The sequence below is a fragment of the Nelumbo lutea genome, chromosome 3 (genome assembly GCF_056320005.1).
Source record: "Nelumbo lutea isolate HS-2025 chromosome 3, American lotus-T2T, whole genome shotgun sequence".
NCBI lineage: Eukaryota > Viridiplantae > Streptophyta > Magnoliopsida > Proteales > Nelumbonaceae > Nelumbo > Nelumbo lutea.
This window is the reverse complement of record NC_142686.1, coordinates 8,296,010-8,316,549: the sequence shown is the minus strand read 5'-3', so window position 1 is coordinate 8,316,549 and position 20,540 is coordinate 8,296,010. Positions and strand designations below refer to the sequence as shown.

The window sequence follows — 20,540 nt, the reverse complement described above, 5'->3', positions numbered from 1 at the left end:
TATCAACACTTCGAGAAGGAATAAAAGACAAAGAGGTAGGAGTTTTAATGATGACCGAGATCCATTAAACAAATGGGTTTATCAAAAGAAAATTAAAAAAGAAATCAAAAGGAAGGATGGATAAGCTAATGAGAAAGAAAATCGAGAAAGGTAATGGGTTGGAGAGAGAAAAAATTCCCGGACGGACGAAAGAGAATGAATATTCCGCTAAATTACATCCATAAGAGGAAACCCAGAATAGCCGGTTACTTCCTCGATCAGTAGCTCTACAGATTTTCCCTCTTTTAACTTCCTCTGAAATTTAACTTTTCCAAAAACTTCTTCTACCTTTCGGATAAATTATACAAATTGACCACTTCTTTTACTTTGACTTTGAGATATCGATGGAAAAAAGATGATATCATAATTTTAAAGAGAAGAGTTGGGAGAGAGAGATGAGTTTACTCCGTCCTTTCATTTTTTAAGAGTTGGGAGAGAGAAAGAATGAGAGAGGACGGTGAAGGAGGGGAAAATAAGAGAAGAAAGGGAAACAATAGGTTAAATAGGTTTGAAGGAAAAATGGCAAAAAAAAGAAAATAGAAAAAATTTAGTAGGGTATTTTGGTAATTTAACACATTCCATTATTGGTTTAACAACAAGGAGTTGAAAATAGATCATTTTATTTAAACACCGCTTATAATTTCATGTATTTACTAAAATTTATCTTAATTGACATATTATTAAAACAACTTTGTAATTTGCAACTCAATCAAACATTAAGGCTGTGTTTGATTTAAAAGAAAAAATAGGGAAATGAAGGGAAATGTAAGGAAACCTAATCTTACCTTTCATTTCCCTACATTTTCCTTCAAACCAAACATAGCCTAAGGGAATGGTTTGTATTTTACATTCTAAAATATATTATTATTATGATGATGATGGTGATGATAATAATGATGATTATAATAAATGGTAAGAAAAATATTAAAACAACTAGAAACACCTATATATAAATTAAGAGGGCCCGTAGGAGTAAACTCTCGCCTAACCAATTCTTCTGTTCAAAGAGGACAATTGATGATGAAAATGTCATACTGTTTTCAGACCCTTATTGACCAACTCATGGGAATAGATCAAGGTGATGTTCGGTACAATTAATATATCATGGATGAGCCCATTTTGGTCTCTTTCATAGACATTTGGTTTACAAGGACCAAATCACCCCAAAAACTCGTACACAACGACTGCCCTAATGTAAAATATTGGCTATGCCTTTTGTAGCTGGTCCTATTGAATAAACATTTAAAAATAAGGCCAAAGTCTAAACTTCTCAATTAAATGTTATTCTCATGATAATCATTTTTTTTCAGTCTTATTTTCCAAACGTAAATAGATATTTATTGATGTGGTTCTCGCAAAAAATGGTAAAAGATAAAAGTCAAGAGAAAACAAAAGACGCCTGAGCCTTAATCTAATCAATCATGACTCCTTCACAATACGAAATAATACTTGTTAGAAAATGTAACAGCCAAGGATGAAGAAATTTACGACAAGTGATGCAGCCAAAAAGGACATAAGTGAAAATGTAACAGCCAAAAAGGACAACCAAGGATGAAGAAAATTTACGATAAGTGATGCACCACTTTGCCCTATGTATATAACAGGCGGAGAAACATTGCTTAGACTCTCTTTCCCTCTCCGCTGAGTTGCGAGCCTTTGCTCCGTTGGAGCGCTCTCTCTCCAAGATGCCGAAGCATTACAGACCTCCTGTAACTATCTTTTCTATCTTTTAATTTAATCTAGAGAGCATATGTTTCGTCCTGCAAGTTTGAAGGTCTCGGACATATTAACTTCTTAGATAAACCTCTCACTGTATTGTTCTATGGATTTCAGGGAAAGAAAAAGGAAGGAAATGCCGCGAAATACATCACCCGATCCAAAGCTCTTAAATACCTGCAAGTCACTCTACCTGTTTTCAGGTATCTCGTTTTGTTAACTTATTATTTCATGGCGAAGGGGTGTCTTTGTAACTAGAGGGTTTAGGGTTTTAGGGGTTTAAGCAGTTTGGGTTTCTACTAGCAATGCCTTACTCGATTCTAGCACTTCTGCGAAGGGTTTATATACGTTTATTCTGAAAATTTAAAACTTATAAGATTTCTTAAGAAATTCCCTTGCTATTTCATATGATTATTTGCTAATATTTGGGAAAATATTGCAGGAGACTATGCATTCTCAAGGGTATTTTCCCACGAGAGCCGAAGAAGAAGGTTGAAGGAAACCACAAGACATATTATCATATGAAGGACATTATGTTTCTCGTACACGAACCATTACTCGAGAAGTTCAGAGATATCAGGGCCTACGACAAGAAGGTAAAGAAGGCTCTGGCAAAGAAGAACAAGGACCTCGCTGATCGATTGTTGACGCGTAAGCCTTCTTATACCCTCGATAGGCTTATACGAGAAAGGTTTGTGTCCTTTACCCTCGATAGGTTTATGCTTGTGTCCTTAACATGCCGTATTTGGCAACTCATGTCCTTCCTGTTGTGGGTTGTATGCTGTGACTCAGGTACCCGAAATTCATTGACGCGCTCAGGGATTTGGATGATTGCCTTACGATGGTGCACCTATTTGCAGCATTACCTGCTATTGAGAAGGAACAAATTCCGGTTAAGCGTATTCACAATTGCCGAAGGTCTACTTCATTTTTTTTAGCTTCGATTGAGAATTGTATTTAGTGGGGTAGTTTCAAACTAATTTTCTGGATATTGTGTGTGCAAATTTATTGTCTATTTAAGCCATACATTACTATTTTCAGACTGGGTTTGTTCGATGACCTCTCTTTTTGATTTGTTTGCGAATTTTTATGATCTCTTTTGCTCCTTTTTTTTTTTTTTTTCTAATTAGGTTGAGCCACGAATGGCAAGCATATATTTCTCGAACACACAGCCTACGGAAGACTTTCATATCTGTTAAAGGCATATATTATCAGGTAAATTGGGCGTGCCATTTTTTTTTACAATTTAGGAACATAATACATTTAAAGGTGTTGGGAGTACCAGTTTGAGTAGATGTCATCACGATTGTCATTTGATGATTTTGACTCATACAGGCTGAGGTTGAAGGGCAAAAGATCACATGGTTAACTCCACATGCTCTGCAGCAAGTTTTAACAGATGATGTTGACTTCAATGTCATGCTAACCTTTTTGGAGTTCTATGAGGTTATTCTTCATATTCAAGGCCACTTGTTTTACATTTGTCATTTGTAATTTGTCTCCCCCCTGCATGCTAGTTGCTTTCATGCCCGGATTTACTTAATATATTTAGCCAAATCTACTTCATTATGTTGTGCCATTGTTATTCTTTTAGAGGCTAAAAGCAGTTGCAGTACATTATTTGTGCTTGAGTAAAGTAATGTGGCTTAAGCTGGTGAGGCTGTTGCTATGGGCATAACAATGTCCCTTCAGTTGCTTGTTAATTCACCATCATCATCATCGTCGTCGGCATCATCCAATCCTGTTTGCTTGTAATCAATCTCATTCAGTTGCTTGTTAGTTGAAGTAGAAAAATACTTAATGGATTTAAAAATTCTGGTATCTATATGCCACTATGTCCATTGAATTTCATGCTTTTTTTATTTTTTATTTTTTATTTTTATGCTTGTAACTGCCTGTAGGTTGGGTTAATTTTCTAAATACACATTGCATGGTTCCATGATCACATTTTACCCATTATATTTGGATATTCATGTCTTTGGCTGTATGTTTTGCAGACTCTCCTTGCTTTTGTCAACTTCAAACTTTATAATTCCATAAATGTGAAGTATCCACCCATTCTTGATCCTCGATTGGAAGCATTAGCGGCAGGTATTCGTTGCATGGTTCAGTTAGTCTAGTCTCATCATGTTTCCCCCCTGCATCCACTGTATATTTGTTATAATATTCACTTATAGTTTGTTTATGTAAATTTGTTAAAGTTCTTTTGGATAACCATAAACTGTAGGCCATAGTATTTTATTTTTAATGGATTCTCATGAAAAATTTATCTATGAATTATTCTGCAGATCTATATGCTTTGTCTAGATTTTTTGCTGCCAATTCTAAAGCAACTATTGGGGAATCTCAAATGGTCACTTCATCTGGATCAGAGCAAGCAGATAGCAAGAGAAAGGAGATGCAGACTGATGAGTCTGAACTGAGACTTGCTCAGCTGCAACATCAGCTTCCTACCAATGAACCAGGCACATTGATGCATCTGATCGAGGATGCTGCTGATGGTGATGATGATGAAGATGTGGAAAGGAGAGAGTGTAAGACTCTCTTCAAAAACATGAAGTTCTTTTTAAGTCGAGAGGTGAGTATATCTGTTTGTCCTTTTGATCAGCAACAACAATAAGGTTTTTTGTTAATATATAGAAAAGAGAACCCTTTCATTTCATTTTCTGTGGAATGAAGATGACTAAAATATGAGCACAAAGCTGACCTCACCATTTCTTTACAATTTATTCCTTGAGCAAGTAGTGCATCCAGGTTCTTGATTCCTCCTATTTCTAATGGTCCTGGCTGCCTACAAAGCATCCATCAAGATTCAGCTTTATCCATCTTGTATTTGGAGTTGTCCTAACCATAATTCTTGTTGCTTAGTAGGGGCAAAGCTGGCTGCCATCTGCCCTTCAAACTTATCTCTTGTCATCAACCAACATGTCATTCTCAAAATCTTGCCATGTGAAAATGTGTATTTTTTCCCTTATTTTTAAGATTTTGGTATTCTTTTGACACCAAATTCTCCATAGAGGCACAAACAACTTTTCTTATAGAATTCCACATTGGTTTCCTATTTTGTATGTAAGGGATTCATTTATGTAGAAAAGAGGTTCAACATTATCAATTGGGGGGATCTAAGGAGTAAATCTGGAAGGGAAATTGTTCCTACCTTTTGGTGAACGAGTGAGAGAAGTAGGTGATTGGTACTGTCTCCACTCTTCAAGCATGGGATTCAATTAAGTGGGAAAGAGGCCCTATATAATTCTCATCAGGGGTCAATGAAGAAAATGGTTATATACTTTGTAGTGAATGAGGAAAAGTGCAACAAGTGATCGGAATTTTCTCCACTCTATAGAGGACTCGTCACATTTGTGTTCTCATGGTACCTTAGCTGTCTATTAAAACTGGCCTCTCAAGTTCAATATCAGTTTGAAAATGGAAACCAGCTCTGCAATATGTATGTTCTTGTGGAGAAACAGAGTAGAGTCTAGGAAAGGTGAGATAAAAAGGTTTATCACCCCCACCTTATTGTCTTTCCAAAATTTGATAGTGAGTAGATGCTATTATTATACCTTAATGTGCCTCAGGAAGGAATAGCTTCGATGGCACTGCAAGGTTATTCTTCTTGCAGATCCTGATTCCCAATTGTTTTGATGCTGTATTTGCCTTTTATGTTTTAGTGCCAAAGGTATTGGATCTTAATGGAAATCTCTAGCGAGATCATCCTAACAATGTTGAATTTTTATCCTTAGTACCCTCTTAGTTTAAGAACACCCCCATTTTTCTTCTACATGCGTAGCCTCGGGTCAAAAGATGGCTTTTTTTAATCTCTTGAATTTTGAGAGAAATTTTCAATGAAAAATAAATGTCAATTCCCTTCATCACTACCATTGGAGACTTGATAATGAGAAAGTAAGTTACCCGGTTAGTAAAGATGGATTTATCTAACCTCCTAAGGCTTGCATAGAGGTTTAAATTGGGTCGTGCTGCCCGCGACCTAACACGATTTTGAGCCGGCTCGGCCTGACATGACACGATGGTTCATGGGCTGGGCCAAGCATGACACGATTGTATGGGTCGTGCCGGACTTGGGGTTTCAGGTCCGTGGGCTAGTCTGGCTTGGCCTGTGGCACGACCTAGCATGGCCCATATATGTTTATATATTTACATATTATATGATATATTTATATATCATATAATATATTTATATATTTTATATATTTATATATAATATATGTAATATATAGTATATTATATAAACTATAATTATATAATAATATATAGTATATAATATATTAATAAAATAAACAATTGTTTTCAATTTTATTATACTATTTTATACTATTTTATTTAATTATTGTATATATAAACAACTGCTTTAATATAAAATAAAAATTTTAAGGTTTATTTTCATATTTTTTAAATAAATAGCTTTGGCCTGGTCCACACCCTGGCCTAGCCTAAGGCTTTGCCCATGGACCAGCCCAGACGTGTGTCATGCCGGGCTGACCCCCTAAAATATCACATGGGAGGGAGGAACGGCCCGCGTGCGGGCCATGCCGTGTTAGCCCAACATGGCCTGTTTTGCATCTCTAGGCTCACTTAAGGAAATACAAGGCTTAGAAATACTGTATTCAAGGTTTTGCACTATACGTATTTGTATTTGTGCTCTTCCTAAATTGGGCCTAAGGATATATAATTCTTTTCCTTGTAGCCAGTCTGGATTCTATCCTATGTTTTAAAAGCGCAAGGCATAGGGTGAGGCGTGCGCCTTTTTCCGCAAGGCTCAAAAAATAAAAAATGTCAAAACAATTAAAAAATGCAAAAAAAAGTATTAATAAAAATATAAACTTAAAATTTAAAATAAATCTTTTAGAAAACCTATTATCTAAAATTAAAATACATGAACATAACATGTAAAGCATATTCAAATGAGAATTTAATAATAAAATCAAACATATGAAATGTTTTCAAGCATATAAAACTACTATCTCTTTTTTCTTTTTTTTTTTTTCTCAATTGCATTACTTCAAGTAGCTAGTGTGATGTAAAACATATATGAGTCGCCTTTGTGCCACGCTCCTCGAAGCAAGCTCAATCAACTCCATGTTAGGTCTTAAATTCTTAGAGTTCGCACAAAAATTACTGATTTTATAGTTTTAATTGCTTTTTAAGAAGATATTTATTAGAATGAATGAATGAACAACGTTACCAAATAGGGGGTTCTCAAAGCTAGACACAAAAGCAAAAAAGCGTCAAGTTTTCAAATGGCACACCTGGGCTAAGGCGCAGGGTGCACCGGGCACACACCTTTTGAAAGGGTTGTGCCTAGGATCTGGGTGAGACGCCTACCCTAAAATGCGCCTTGCCTATGCACCTAGGCACGCCTTTGAAATCACTGCTTCTATCAAGGCACGTTGCATATGTGCACCATTCGCGCAAAAGGAGGACGCGCCACATGTCCTTATCTTTGTGTGCCCGCTTAAAACGTGTGTGATTGCCGCTAAGACTATTTGAAAACCTGTTCACTCTCATTGTTTGCTGCCTCACACCAAACCTTGTTCACTCTCCCTCTCCAACCAGTGGTGATTAACAACCATTATTGGTAATTGTCAAAACGGGTGATTGGAGGAAAAGCTCAGGTATTGATTATTATTATTTTTTTTTCATTTTTTCTTCCCCAAACAATGCATCTTTGCCATGAAAACAAAAGGAAGGAAGTGCAATACTTGATTGTCGCCGGTTGTCGGTTGCCGCGTAGAGAAGATGAAATTACGATTAGGTTTTGGGGAAAACAAAAGGAAGGAAATGCAATACCTGATGCACTATTTGGGGAAGAAAAAATGAAAAAAAATCAATACTTGAACTTTTCCTCCGGTTGCCAGTGTTAATAATCGCCAATGATGATTGTTGGTTGCTGCCGATTGGAGAGGGAGAGAATGAGAGTGAACAGGGTTCGGTGCGAGGCGGCAAAGAGTGAGAGTGAACAGGTTTTCAAATAGAAACTAATGACGTTGATAGGAGATGTCGTTTCCTCTTACATGCACGCTTTAACTGGGCACACGAAGCTAAGGACACGTGACACGTCCTTTTGTGCGAACGGTGCACGTATGCAGCGTGCCCTGATAAATGCTGGACTCATTTCTTATAGAAGTGTTCCCCCATGATGTCCAGCAAAAGAAGTATCTTTTACGTTTCATCCTAAGAGGAGACTTAAATACGTAAGGGGCTATCATCTATTTCACAATTTAAAATACTTGGACATCTAATCACCTCTGTATTCAGAGTGGTTGATTCTCCCACCACCACTCTATTCACTATTTTTAGAATTATCTTAATTTTTTAATACTCTCCACATCATGGTATTTACCCAATATTAATGTTGGCAGCAAATTGCAAATGTGCACCATTTTCCTTTTCCTTTGTACTCTAAACCTCTAAATACCACCCTCTCATATAGCACTGGGAAAAGGGATCCCTTCCGCTAAAAAGCGCATTTATTTATCATGTAAATTTATTGTGTGCTGATACATGTATATTTTTTATAATGCATGCTAACATATAGTGGTGCATGCTCTATAATTTGCTATTGAGTTGTTTTTTTCCCCATTTCTTGTGTAGTTGAAATTTCCAATCACAATGGGTTGACACCAAGGGTCAGCACTTTGTATCTTTTGTGTAAAGAATGACCTAACTAGACATTACTTGGTTTTTGTTTGCTGATAATATAGCACTGGTTGACAAGACTAAAGGTGGGTTGAATGCAAAGATATTACAATGGGGTAATGCTTTAGAACCAGAAAGTTTCAAGATAAGTTGTAAGACAAAATACATGTTTTGCAGTGTTAGTAAAAAAACGTAAGAGTCGAACTGCAATTAAGACTGATGATTAGAAGATACCTCAAGCTAACCACTTTTGGACTTCTGGTACCTTGGATCAATCTTCCACATGAAGAGAAATTAAAGAGGGTGTTGCCTATAGAGTTAAGGCAAGAGGTTGAACTGGAGAGCTGCAACTATTTGTGCTGTCACTGAGTGTCTAGCATATATGAATGAGGCTAAAAGGTAAATTCTATATTACAATTATAAGATCAGCTTTGTTATATATTTACCGAGTGCTTGGGCAATCAAGAAACATGTAAAAAAAATACTTAGATGAAATGAGGATGTTGTGATGGATTTATGGCAAGACTTGAAAGGTTCTAGTCAGAAACGAGCATTTCAGTTTAATGGGGATTGTGGGGGTAGAGAAATGTGAGAATCTGTGAAGATAAAACACTTGGGATCAGCCCATTGATAGATCTCATAATGGTTAGAATTGCACATTGGTCTTTGGTGAGTGAGCAATTTAAAGGGGTCACAACAATGGATGACCTACTTAGAGGCTGGCAAATTTTGGCCAAGTCAGAAATCAACAGAGGACTTGGGACTGGAGAACATCTGATTGGGATATGCTAAAATTCAATTTTGATGGGTGTAGACTTGGTAATCCAAGAGCATCAGGAATTTAAGGAGACCAATGGTAATATTCTCCTTAGTTTCTCAGGCCCACTTTGGCAAGGTAACTCTTTAAGGGCAGTGCTGCTGGCACTGAATCAAGGCTTAAATTTGATAACTAGGCCGGGGTAGACTAAGATTTTGTTGTAGGGAATTGCCAAATAGTAATCTCTTGGATGAGGGAAACAGGGAAATCCCATGGAGTTTCAGGATCTTAGTGAGACAGACACTAATCCTGGGCAGTAGTTGAATAGCTCATCCAAGTGGGTGCTTAGGAATGCAAATGTTTTGGCTGACACCTTAGCAAAAGCAGGGGCTATAAGGGAAAGTCTTGTTTGGGGATTACTTAATCTGGGGATGAACTTGCAGCTTCTCTAAGTTGGGAAAGGAATGATATACTGTTTGATGTGTTTATTCTCTTTCTTTATATCCATCTGCTTATATTCTTTGTTTTTCTCCTTAATTGGATAGTCACCTATATCTTATTCAATAGTAGGACGCTTGCAGCTTTGTTTCTTTGTTCTGATATTCATCTGTAACCTCTTCAACAAAGGGAAATTTATAACACAAATCCAGAAACAATGGGTTTCATTTACTGAAGGGAGTGAAATCTGCAGCAATGCATTATTAGACCTTGAAAATTCTATCATTGATTGTTGAACAATCAATATTTTAATGGTGGAAACACTGAGAACACTCATGATAGTGCTGTGTCATGTTTTTAGCATGTTGATAACACACTTGCAAGCACTACTTTCTTGTCTTTTTGCATGCTTGGTATATGATGCATGCAATTTTAATAATTTCTTTTTCATTATACAATTATTCTGCTTATCCTAACTGTCGGTTTTGATATCCTGTCTTATTTATGTCTAGGTTCCAAGAGAGTCACTGCTGTTTGTTATTCCAGCTTTTGGAGGTACGGTTTCTTGGGACGGAGATGGGGCTCCATTTAAAGAAGCTGATGAGGGAATTACTCATCAGGTGTGTTCTTTGTGCCTCCATACACACATTTTTGTTTATATACAAATATGGAAGCCACATATGTCGATATGAAAAAACACTTCTTATTAACTAATTGATTTAGCTAATGCAGTAATCCATATTATTCTTTCAATGCCTTTTTTGTTGAGTGCAAATGCAAATCTAATAATTTTGTAGTATTGCTTTATTTTTGTTTCAAATTTCCTATGGGGTTTTAGATCATCATTTTGTTCCATGCTTTTTTTGTGACCTTTTTCTATTTCTTGATGTTAACTGTGGAAAATAACTTAAGCTATTTCTGTTCTGTTCCTTTATGCATAATAATAAAGTTGATTACCACTCTTGTGAAGTCTTTATGCAGGGCTGTCCAGTTGCAAACTTGGCAGTTGATAGGCCCCAGTTAACTCATATATGTTGGAAGTGTCAAGGATGAACCTCAGTATCTTTGGATAATGGATCTTTGCCCTTGATTATTTGTATTAGTTCTGTCTAACCATTTATTGTTATCGACTATCTTCAAGAAATGTAACATTGGCCTTCAAACTATGTCTAGTCACAGTAATTACTTTTATTTATAGGGTGACATCTATCATCCGTTGTATAATCTTGTCATTTATACCATATTTTTTAAGGCGCCAAGGCGAGGCTAGGCACCGGGGGGGTCGCCTAGGCGATTTTTTTTAAGTAAACCATATATCCTAGGGTAGTTTCCTTGGTTCCATAACCATCTTTCCTTAATAATTAAACATAATTTTCATAAGAGAAGTATATATTTATACCATATATATATCTATATATTTATTTAAAAATGAAATTGAAAACCAAAGAAATAAAAATAGGGGGAGTATTGCTATAAGTACTGATACACAGAGGTGTGTCGGTACTTTGAATCATGGGTTCAATACAGCAGTTAGTAATGTTTGTGTTGATTAAACCCTAAAAAATAAGAAAATAATAAAAAGAAATTAGTACATAAACACATAAAATGAGTATTCTAGTTTAATAATGCCTATTTTATAACATAGTGCACAAAACTACTTGGCGACTGGCGAGGGGAGCCTCCAATGGCGCCTTGTCCCCAAGGCGTCGCCTAGGCCCCCTGACAACTATGATTTTTACTAGTCAGAAAACATGTTGTTTAGATATTTTATGTCTTCAAGACAGGTTCTAATGATAGACTGGACTGGATGGTAGGACCATCAGAACCATAAATCGATAGTCAAAATGTTTTTACACTGCATGGTTCTTAGACATATTGATTTGATCAATGTTTTTGATATAAAATAACATTAAAATAGGCTGGAACTATTTGTTTATTTATTTATTTTTTAATTTTTTTCAATTTCTTTGGGTGAATCAATTGGTTGGGCCATTTGACTTGTGATTCAATGACCAAAAACACTTGTATCCAGTCTGAGTCTTGATAGCATTGGTGCATGGCTTGTACTTTTTGGATTGCAATTTCTTTCTTTGATGCTTTTATTATTTCATATATGGTAGAGCTGGAGGATGTATTTGCACATTGGATGCTATTGAGCATCCTTATTTGCCTTACAGTCTTACATATTACATATTTTGTTTCTTCATGCTTTTATTTTATTTTATTTTTTGAGTTCACCTGTTTGGTTGCTTTATTTTTTATTTTTCATTCTATTAAAGCATAGATAATAGGTATGATTTCTTTTAATTTTTTGTGGGGGTACTAGAAAAGGATTGAATTTGTTTATAAATGGACACCATAAGATTGATTCATGGACTGATTTTGAGTAAGCAAGCATTAGAATCTCAGAGATACTGGATCATACAATACAATTTACTATCTCTGTCATAATTTTGAAGGCACCATGGCAAGGCTAGGTGATAGGGAGCGCCTTGTTGCCTCGTAGTCTAGGCAATGCTTTTTTTCATAAATAAAATCATGAATCATATGGTAGTTCCCTAGGTTTCATAGCATCTGGCAACCATCTTTCATTAATAATTATCTATAATTTTCATAAAAAGTACAAACCTCATTGAATTATAGAAAATCAACATATTCATGAGAAGAAAAAGAAGAAAGAAAAGAAAATTCAGAAAATATGGGGGCTAATCCCCTTTTTCTGTCTTAGGAATGTGTTGAAGTCTTTGAGGGTTCGAGACAACATACAACATGTATGCTGATTGAACCTTGACAAACAAGAAAATAATAAAAATTAACTAGTATATAAACCCACTAAGGGAGAACATTTTAGTTTATATTGGGTTTGACTTTGATATGGGAAAGACATGGTACTGTAAAAATTTACAGCCAATCAACCGGTATCATAAAAGAGGTGACCAATCAAGTGGTACTCATCAAAATTCACAGGGGGGTGCCATGATTGGTCAAAGCTCTTATGGTACCATGCCTTTCCAGTATCATTGATTTTCCCAAAAGTATTTCATGGTACCATGTAGAAATTTACTACCTATTAAACATCTAGGGCCCCTTGGTGCCTTGACAACCAAGTGCATATCGTACTATTAGTATCAATTTTTGAATGGGGAGCACCTAATTGCCTAGGCATCCACCTAGGACTAGGTATCACCTAGTTGATGTATTTTGGAAAACAATAAATATCATCAAAGGTACATTTATAGTTTATACCCATTCTGACAATCTTACCTAATTAGACTAGTAGTGTTGATTCATTCATGTGGTAGTAAATTGAAGTATATAAGCAAATGTCATTCATATGGTAGTGTAAACAACTACTTTATTGAGCCTGATGGGTTAGCAAACAAGTCCTTGTTACTAACAAATTCCAAACTATATGAATACACTAAAACAAAGTTAGTGCTGAAAGGTCAATTATAATACTCTAGGGTGGAGACCCTGTTTTAGCACTAAAGGAAAAAAACAGAAAGAGAAGAAAAAGTCCCAAAGAAGAAGAAGAAGAAGAAGTCTTGTTTGTACAACACCTCCTTCCCCTAATCTTTTCATTAAGAATTAATCACTAATTTATTACAAGTAGGCCCTTATTTGGGCGACCAGCTAATTAAACAAAATAAAAAAGTTGGAGACTCCCCCTCAAGCTGAGAATAGATGTCAATCATGCCCAACTTGCCTGTATCATGTTGTAGCTTGGCCTTGGAGACTCCTTTGGTAAGAATGTTAGCTAACTGTTCTTTATATGCAATGAAAGGCAAACAAACTTCTCCAGAAGTCACTCTTTCTTTGATGAAATGCCTATCAACTTTAATGTGTTTAGTTCTATCGTGTTGCATAGGATTATGGGCAATGTTGATGGTAGTTTGATTATCACAATACAACATTAGAGGTGTGTCATGCTCAACACTTAATTCCTCCATCAGGGGTGGAAGCCAAAGTAACTCAGAAACTCCATGAACCATAGTTTTGTACTCTGCCTCAGCTGAAGATTTAGCAATCACAGATTGTTTCTTGCTTCTCCAAGAAACAATAATGCATGCCACCATACTACATTATCCCGAAGTTGACCTCCTATCATTAATGTTGCCTGCCCAATCAACATCTGTATAGACCTCTAGTTTCATATGACCATGTTTAGCAAAAAGAATACCCTTCCCTGGAGTGCTCTTCAAGTAATAGAAAATCCTCTCTGCTACTGCTATATGTGTCTTTGGGAGCATGCATGAATTGATTAATGTAGCTAACAATATATGCAATATTAGGACGATCCATACAAAGATATAGCAGTTTCCCTAATAACCTTTGAAACACTCTTATCCTCCAATAGTTCTCCATTAGAGGTAGAAAGTTTGTGACTCATCAATAGGTGTAGCCACTGGTCTTGCACCCATTTTACCATGAATTGACTAATGTAGCTAACAATATATGCAATGTTAGGACGAGCCATACAAAGATATAGCAGTTTCCCTAATAACCTTTGAAACACTCTTATCCTCCAATAGTTCTCCATTAGAGGTAGAAAGTTTGTGACTCATCAATAGGTGTAGCCACTGGTCTTGCACCCATTTTACTTGTTTCAGTGAGCAAGTCTAGCACATACTTATGTTGAGAAAATAAAGATTCCATCTTTAGACCGAGCCACTTCAATACCTAGGAAATACCTCAATTCCCCTAGATTTTTGATCTCAAACTCTCTGTGAAGGAAGGATTTAAGGTCATCAATCCTTGTCAAATTTGTGCTAGTCACTACAATGTCATCCACATATATACTATCGATAAAAAAGCTATGATATACCACCAAGGAACCTTTCCTCTTCACAAAGAGGATATGATCAGGTTGAGTTTGTGTGTAACCAAATTTAATAAGAGCAGCCCTAAACCTTTCAAACTAGGCTCTAGGTGACTGTTTGAGCCCATAGAGAGGCTTTAGTTTGCACACCTTATCTTCCATGTCTAAGCCATACACCCTTGGAGGGAGAGACAATAAACCTCATGTAATTCTTCATTCAACAAGGCATTTTTTACATTTAATCGATAATAGAGGGGCTAATCTGAATGAGTTTCCAAAGATAGTAAGTCCCTCACAGAGGTCATCTTCGTAATAGGAGCAAAAGTCTCTAGGTAGTCAATTCCATAAGGGTGTGTGTAGCCTTTTGCAGCCAATCGAGCTTTGTATCTCTCAATAGAGCCATTAACATGATATTTGATGGTGTACACCCATTTACAACCCACTGGCTCCTTCCCTTCAGGCAAATCAACCAATTCCCATGTGTCGTTCTTATGCAGAGCCTCTATCTCGGTTCTCATAGCATCCCTCCATTCTGGAATAGGGATTGCTTCTAATACAGACCTGGGTATAGGGTTAGAAGCACCAGAGGAAAGAAAGGATTAATATGAAGGAGAAAGAAGGCCATAGGAAAGATGTTTAGAAATGCAATGTGCAATACACTTTTGTTTACCTTTCCTTGTGGCAATTGGGACATCAAGGTTCTGAGAAGGGAGGTTGCAAGGGTGTGACCTTAGTACTTGTCTCTTTAGTAACTAGAAGTGTAGGATGCTCATGTAATGTAGAGGAAACAAGCTGCTCAATCTTGGTCTTTTTCCGTTGGTACCACCCGTGAGTAGAAAGACGACGAGGAGGCAATGGAGGAGGAACAAGAATAATGAAGGGACCCAAAGATGATTGTTCCTCCCTGGACTCAACAGAAGAAGACCCAACAGGAAGAGGAAGGGGGAGTGCAAACAACTATGATAAATGCTCCCAATGAGAATGATGCTCCCTTGAGATGAACCATAGAAAGGAGTGGGCTCGACAAAAGTGACATCCATTGAGACATAATGAGTTCCACTACTAGGATCAAAACAACAATAATCTTTTTGTGTAGAGGCATAACCAAGAAAATCGGACTTATGGGCCTTTGGTTCAAATTTATGTTTCTGGGTACTAGAAATGTGTACATAACAAGTACAACCAAAGACACGAAGGGGAAGGGAAAAAGGTCTTTATCTGGATAAAGAAGATTAAAATGAGACTTAAAGCCCAAAACTTTGGATGGCATACGATTGATTAGGTATTTTGCAGTGAGAACAACATCCCCCCAGAACTTTGTAGGAACATGTGAGGCAAACAAAATGCTTCTTGGAACTTCAACTATGGGACAATTCTTCCTCTTAGCTACTCCATTTTGTTTTGGAGTACGAACACAAGAGCTTTGGTGGATGACCCCAAAACCAGTGAGATAAGAGGCTAGGTTTTTCTCAAAGTATTCTTTTGCATTATCAGACCTAAAGAATATGATATGATATGCCCCTTATTGTGCGCATTGTGGTGATACTTCGAACCTTGTTACTAATTGCTGACACATATCAAGGATCTTTCTTTTGACTTGCTACTTTTATTTGTGCAGATTGTTGATAGGCCAACTCAGGGTCATAAGTTCCTCTCCAGAGAATATGTCCAGCCACAATGGGTCTATGATTGTGCAAATGCTCGGATTATTTTACCAGTAGATGGTTATTTAGTGGGAAGGTATATATAGAAAAATAAGAAATTCAACAGTTTCCTTTCAGTTAATTAGTTTTATTTCTGTACTAGTTGGTGTGCTGGTAAGCTTCATTTGATAGAAAAGGAAGTTCTAATATATTTGATATGTGAGGGACTTTGAAACATAATTTTCTTCTTTAGGGAACATGTAGTACTTTTTTGCAACTTTATGAAGTAGCTTCTTGGGTTTCATTGAAGCGGTTGATGTAAAAGATGATTTATTTTCTATGTACCTATATCCTTGAATGCTGTTGACTATGGCAGTGCTGGGACTGTTGAAGATCTTTATCCAGGGTTTTCTACAACATATGCTATGTCTCAGGTTGGGAAAAGTAATTTAGATTTGGTTTCTTTTGTTGTTGTAGTTTTTTTCCCAACTTCTAATATTTTTCCTAGTAAAGTTGAATTTTACAAAAGAGTGAACAAGTCCTTTCTAAATGAGTGGTTTTAGAGATAAAGTTGGCTAAATGTTCGCAATGTTATGTCATAATATAAGCCTACATTCAGTCAGTTGCCCTCTGAGATGTGGTGTTCAACAAAAAGTATCTAATACTAGATTACCTTTTAATAAGTTACGTTACAAGTACCAATAATGTATACTGGCTTCACTTCATAAATTCCTCTTCTTCGTTCCTGTTAATGAAAAGTATATGCAGAAATTAACACATGATCATTTTATGTTACCCCTTGTTAATGGATAACAAGGTTCAAAGTATTGGTTGTTTTAATACTATCAAACACATGTTTTAATACAAACATATGTATTGGTTGAGATTTTCACAGGGACCTTTTTTAATGGCATTTAATTAACAATTTAAAAATACTAGTTTTTGGAAATGCCTTAAAAGGGCATATCAATGAGTCACTGATGTAATGATACACCCGATATATTGAAATCTTGAATCTTGATGGATAACAAAGGTGATTGACTGTATTCCATAATGTCATTTGCTGATTTCACAGGGTTCCTCCACCACACTTGTCACCATTTGTTGATAATGAGGCTGAAGGCTATATTCCTGAGTATGCAGAAACAATTAAACGCTTACAAGCTGCTGCAAGAAAAGAACTCCTTCCAATGCCTGGTGTAGATAAACGAGATCTTGATGATCCTCAGAATCTATTACTTGAAGGTGTCATAAGTCGTGCTGAAGCTAATGAAGCAGCTGAAAAGAAGCGGAAGGTATGTGCACCTTTTTCTTTACTTGGGTGAAGTTTTTGGTGGCTAATTGAACTTGGTTGTCTCTTGGTTTTGTTTCAATTTGTTGGTTTAGAAATTAAAATAAAAGAGTGAATCTTAATCTATTTCTCACGCTTCCTTTTTTTTTTCTCCTTTTATGGTTATTTAATTCTAGATAATAGTTTTAATGGGTATACTATTAGAGAAGGGGTGAGAAATGGAGAAGCAATGATACAGTGGGGAGAGTTCTATCTGGGAGAAATTGTGAGAATAGGTTAAAGACCGTATTTTCTTCTTTTAATAATAATAATAATAATAATAATAATAATAATAATAATAATAATGTGTAACACTACAGTGAGACAATTATAACTGGATGTTTGTCGTACATCACAGACTATCAGAACAAGATAGGAACAGTGATAGAGCCAGTTCATCTCTCAACATAGACCAACGTGGACTTTTTAGCTTCTTGATAAGATTTTATTCTTCTCTTTGCTTGTTGGTTTTTGTTTTGGGTAAAGCAGAATTAATAGACTTCAGCAGTTGGTTTAAGTTCTAATTCTAGGTGGTGTTTGCAGATGGCAATGCTTGAGAAGCAGTACCACGACGAATTGAAAATGGAACTTCAAGGGGTTCCTTATTCTTCCTCTGTTTCAAATGACATTACAGAGAGTGCTGTTAATGATACCGAGGGTAGGGAAGAGTCTCTTCCAGATCCAGATCAAATTGCCAAGGATAGCAGCAGTAGCATGTCCATGGTTGTGATGTCACGGAAGAAGAGGAAGCTTTATGAAGCGATGCAAGTAAGTTTATTTTTTTCCCCAGCAATCAACTTTCTTTTAACGAGGAGAAATTTCTATCAAATTGCAAACTCCATCACATCCTTATCTTTCATCAGATAAAAAGAAAAAAAAAGTATCATCACTTTGTTTTAGCTAAGCAAACTTGATAGAGTTAGGGTAAGGTTAGTAAGGGCAGGAATTGATCCTAGATCGATGGTACATGCTTGTGCAAAAATGCCAAAGGTAAATCTGTATGCAGTCCATCGCTCCAAAGAGCCGCACAGTAGCCATGATCAACATGGGTAATGGATAATGTTTAAGGCCCTGTTCGCTTTTCAGTAAGTTACTTACCCAGGCAAATACAGTTACCTGGGTAAGTTTTTCCTGGGAAACATTTACCCGGGTAAGTGCATTTACCCATGTTCTTTTATTTCTCATGTAAATAAGGCAATGACCATTTTAGCCATAAAAATCTATTATTAAAAGGGGCTGTTTTGTCCCATTCAAGTGTTGTCAACTTTCCCCTAGGTGGGAAAGTTATTTACCCACCTAGGAGATGGGTACCAGGAAAATAAACTTTCTTGGTCCCCACATAAGTTTGAAAAATGAACATGGGATAACCAAAATCCCATTGACCAACTTTCCCCCCTCCCAAAATCCGAAAAAAGAACACCCCCTAAATGGTTAATGCAATGGTATAAATTTTACTGTCACTAGTGGAAGTGCCTTTTCCATGCACGTGTATACCAAAAAATAAAACAATAAGATGATAAATATTCTGATTTAATTTCCATGGCCTGGACGGGAGGTCAAGGGAAGTATGGGCATTTTATAGTAAACATGCCATTTCTATCCATTTATTTGTTTATTTATTTTTTTTGTGCAATATGCTAAACTTTTTATGCCATGGGCAAATTACCACCATTGCGATTTTCTGAAAAGAAATGATGTTTTTTGTGACACACGTAGCACTATTGAAGTAATGGCCGAATTTTTCTTCTATTTCAGATAAACAAAGAACGCAAACGGGAGAATGTTAACAAGTTGAAGGAAAGGAAGGCCAAAGCTGCCCAGGGATCCGCCTGAACCAAAAGCTGTTGCCGAGTGTTAATGTTATTTTAAGGTCCAAGTCTTGTTTACTCAAAAAAAGACCACTAAATTTTGTTTCTCCATAATTAAATTATTTGTCAAAACTTTAATTTGAAAAACGCCAATTTTTTTGATTGGCTAAAATTTTGTTAATGTATACCAATGAGGTATGTTATTGGTCTACTATGTAGCATGTACATACATACACCTGCTGTTTTAGATGTGTTGAGACTCGAGAGTTAAGATCCTTCTAATCAACTATTTTTTTTTTTTTTAAATAAATTCTGTCTTGTTAAGAGCTCATGATGTAATCGGTGCTAGTCTACCCTTTTTGTTCACTCCCAAGTCTCGTAAATTGCCATGAAACGGTGGGATCGGTTGTAACATGATTCATCATTTTGGGTGTATGATAATTTGTTGCTGAAATTTGATATAACCTAATCGAACCCTAATTCTTCTCGCAGTTGATCGCATCACGACAACGGAAAAAATTCTCTTCGTTTTGCTATCTGTACTGAGTATGAGCTCAATCTAGGTTCTCTGGGAACTGTATTGATCGATCTCCGGAGGCTTCAGACAAGAATCGGGGACTTACTATTATTTAAATTGCGCTAAAACTTGCCATGTGTCAAATGAATATGCAGGTGTTGAAATTCATTTTGACTTGGAAAAAGGAGGATTTAAGGGATTCAATGAAGTAACTGTTCGTAGAAGTGGGTGCCCTTATAGCCTTGAGGTTTCACTAGGAGCCTTTGACGAGGTTCTGAAGAGCATCGATGTTCAATTGATTCGGGAAAATTCTCACGTTTTACACCTTTGTACTCGATGCTCCTCCAGGCCCCAACAACCAGCCAAGGCCGTATATGAAGTCGAAGTATTTACGTCACATTAACTACTTAAGATTTGTGACCAATGGGTTATGAGGAAATTAAAAGGATAAATTGCATATTATTACCATGTAATTAGGTGTCAGATAATGAGTTATTTGAGCTTGGTTCATAAAAAGCTTGATTCGGTTCGGTCTAAATTGTGCTTCAAGCCAAATTCGAGTCTATTATATTGGCTCATTTGCTAATCAAGTTGAGTTTGAGCCTAACATAGGTTGGCTCGTTAGCTTAATCAAGCTTTTACACAAAAAAATAATATATACATAATAAAAATATTATATGATATTTTTTATTTTCTATATATATAATAATTACTAGTTTTCATAATTATTATTTTTTATGCGCATAAAACATTAATATGTATAAATTTTTATTGCTCACAATTGAGTTTCAGCTGAGCTGAGCTCAAACTTAGGAGTTT

General features: G+C 36.2%; 1 protein-coding gene across 2 annotated transcripts; it reads left to right on the top strand.

Moving 5' to 3' along the window:
- Positions 1-1,456: 1,456 nt before the first annotated feature.
- On the top strand, positions 1,457-19,945 carry LOC148862730 (pescadillo-like protein). Of its 2 annotated transcripts, XM_088977092.1 has the most exons (14): positions 1,592-1,748; positions 1,873-1,958; positions 2,198-2,446; positions 2,548-2,673; positions 2,886-2,970; positions 3,091-3,201; positions 3,753-3,846; positions 4,044-4,333; positions 10,117-10,224; positions 16,042-16,163; positions 17,142-17,361; positions 17,940-18,164; positions 19,152-19,266; positions 19,697-19,945. In XM_088977092.1, exons 1-13 carry the CDS (start codon positions 1,725-1,727, stop codon positions 19,227-19,229), a joined length of 1,818 nt encoding a protein of 605 aa, XP_088833218.1. In that variant the 5' UTR covers positions 1,592-1,724; the 3' UTR covers positions 19,230-19,266; positions 19,697-19,945. The 2 variants fall into 2 exon arrangements, with proteins under 2 accessions (XP_088833217.1, XP_088833218.1); XM_088977091.1 differs by lacking the exon at positions 19,697-19,945 and having other exon boundaries at positions 1,457-1,748; positions 19,152-19,514.
- Positions 19,946-20,540: the final 595 nt, after the last annotated feature.

Coding starts and splice junctions, on each gene's coding strand:
- LOC148862730 (XM_088977092.1), top strand. CDS start 1,725: ATGCCGAAGCATTACAGACCTCCT. Junction 1,749..1,872: donor CGAAGCATTACAGACCTCCT/GTAACTATCTTT, acceptor TATGGATTTCAG/GGAAAGAAAAAGGAAGGAAA. Junction 1,959..2,197: donor GTCACTCTACCTGTTTTCAG/GTATCTCGTTTT, acceptor AAAATATTGCAG/GAGACTATGCATTCTCAAGG.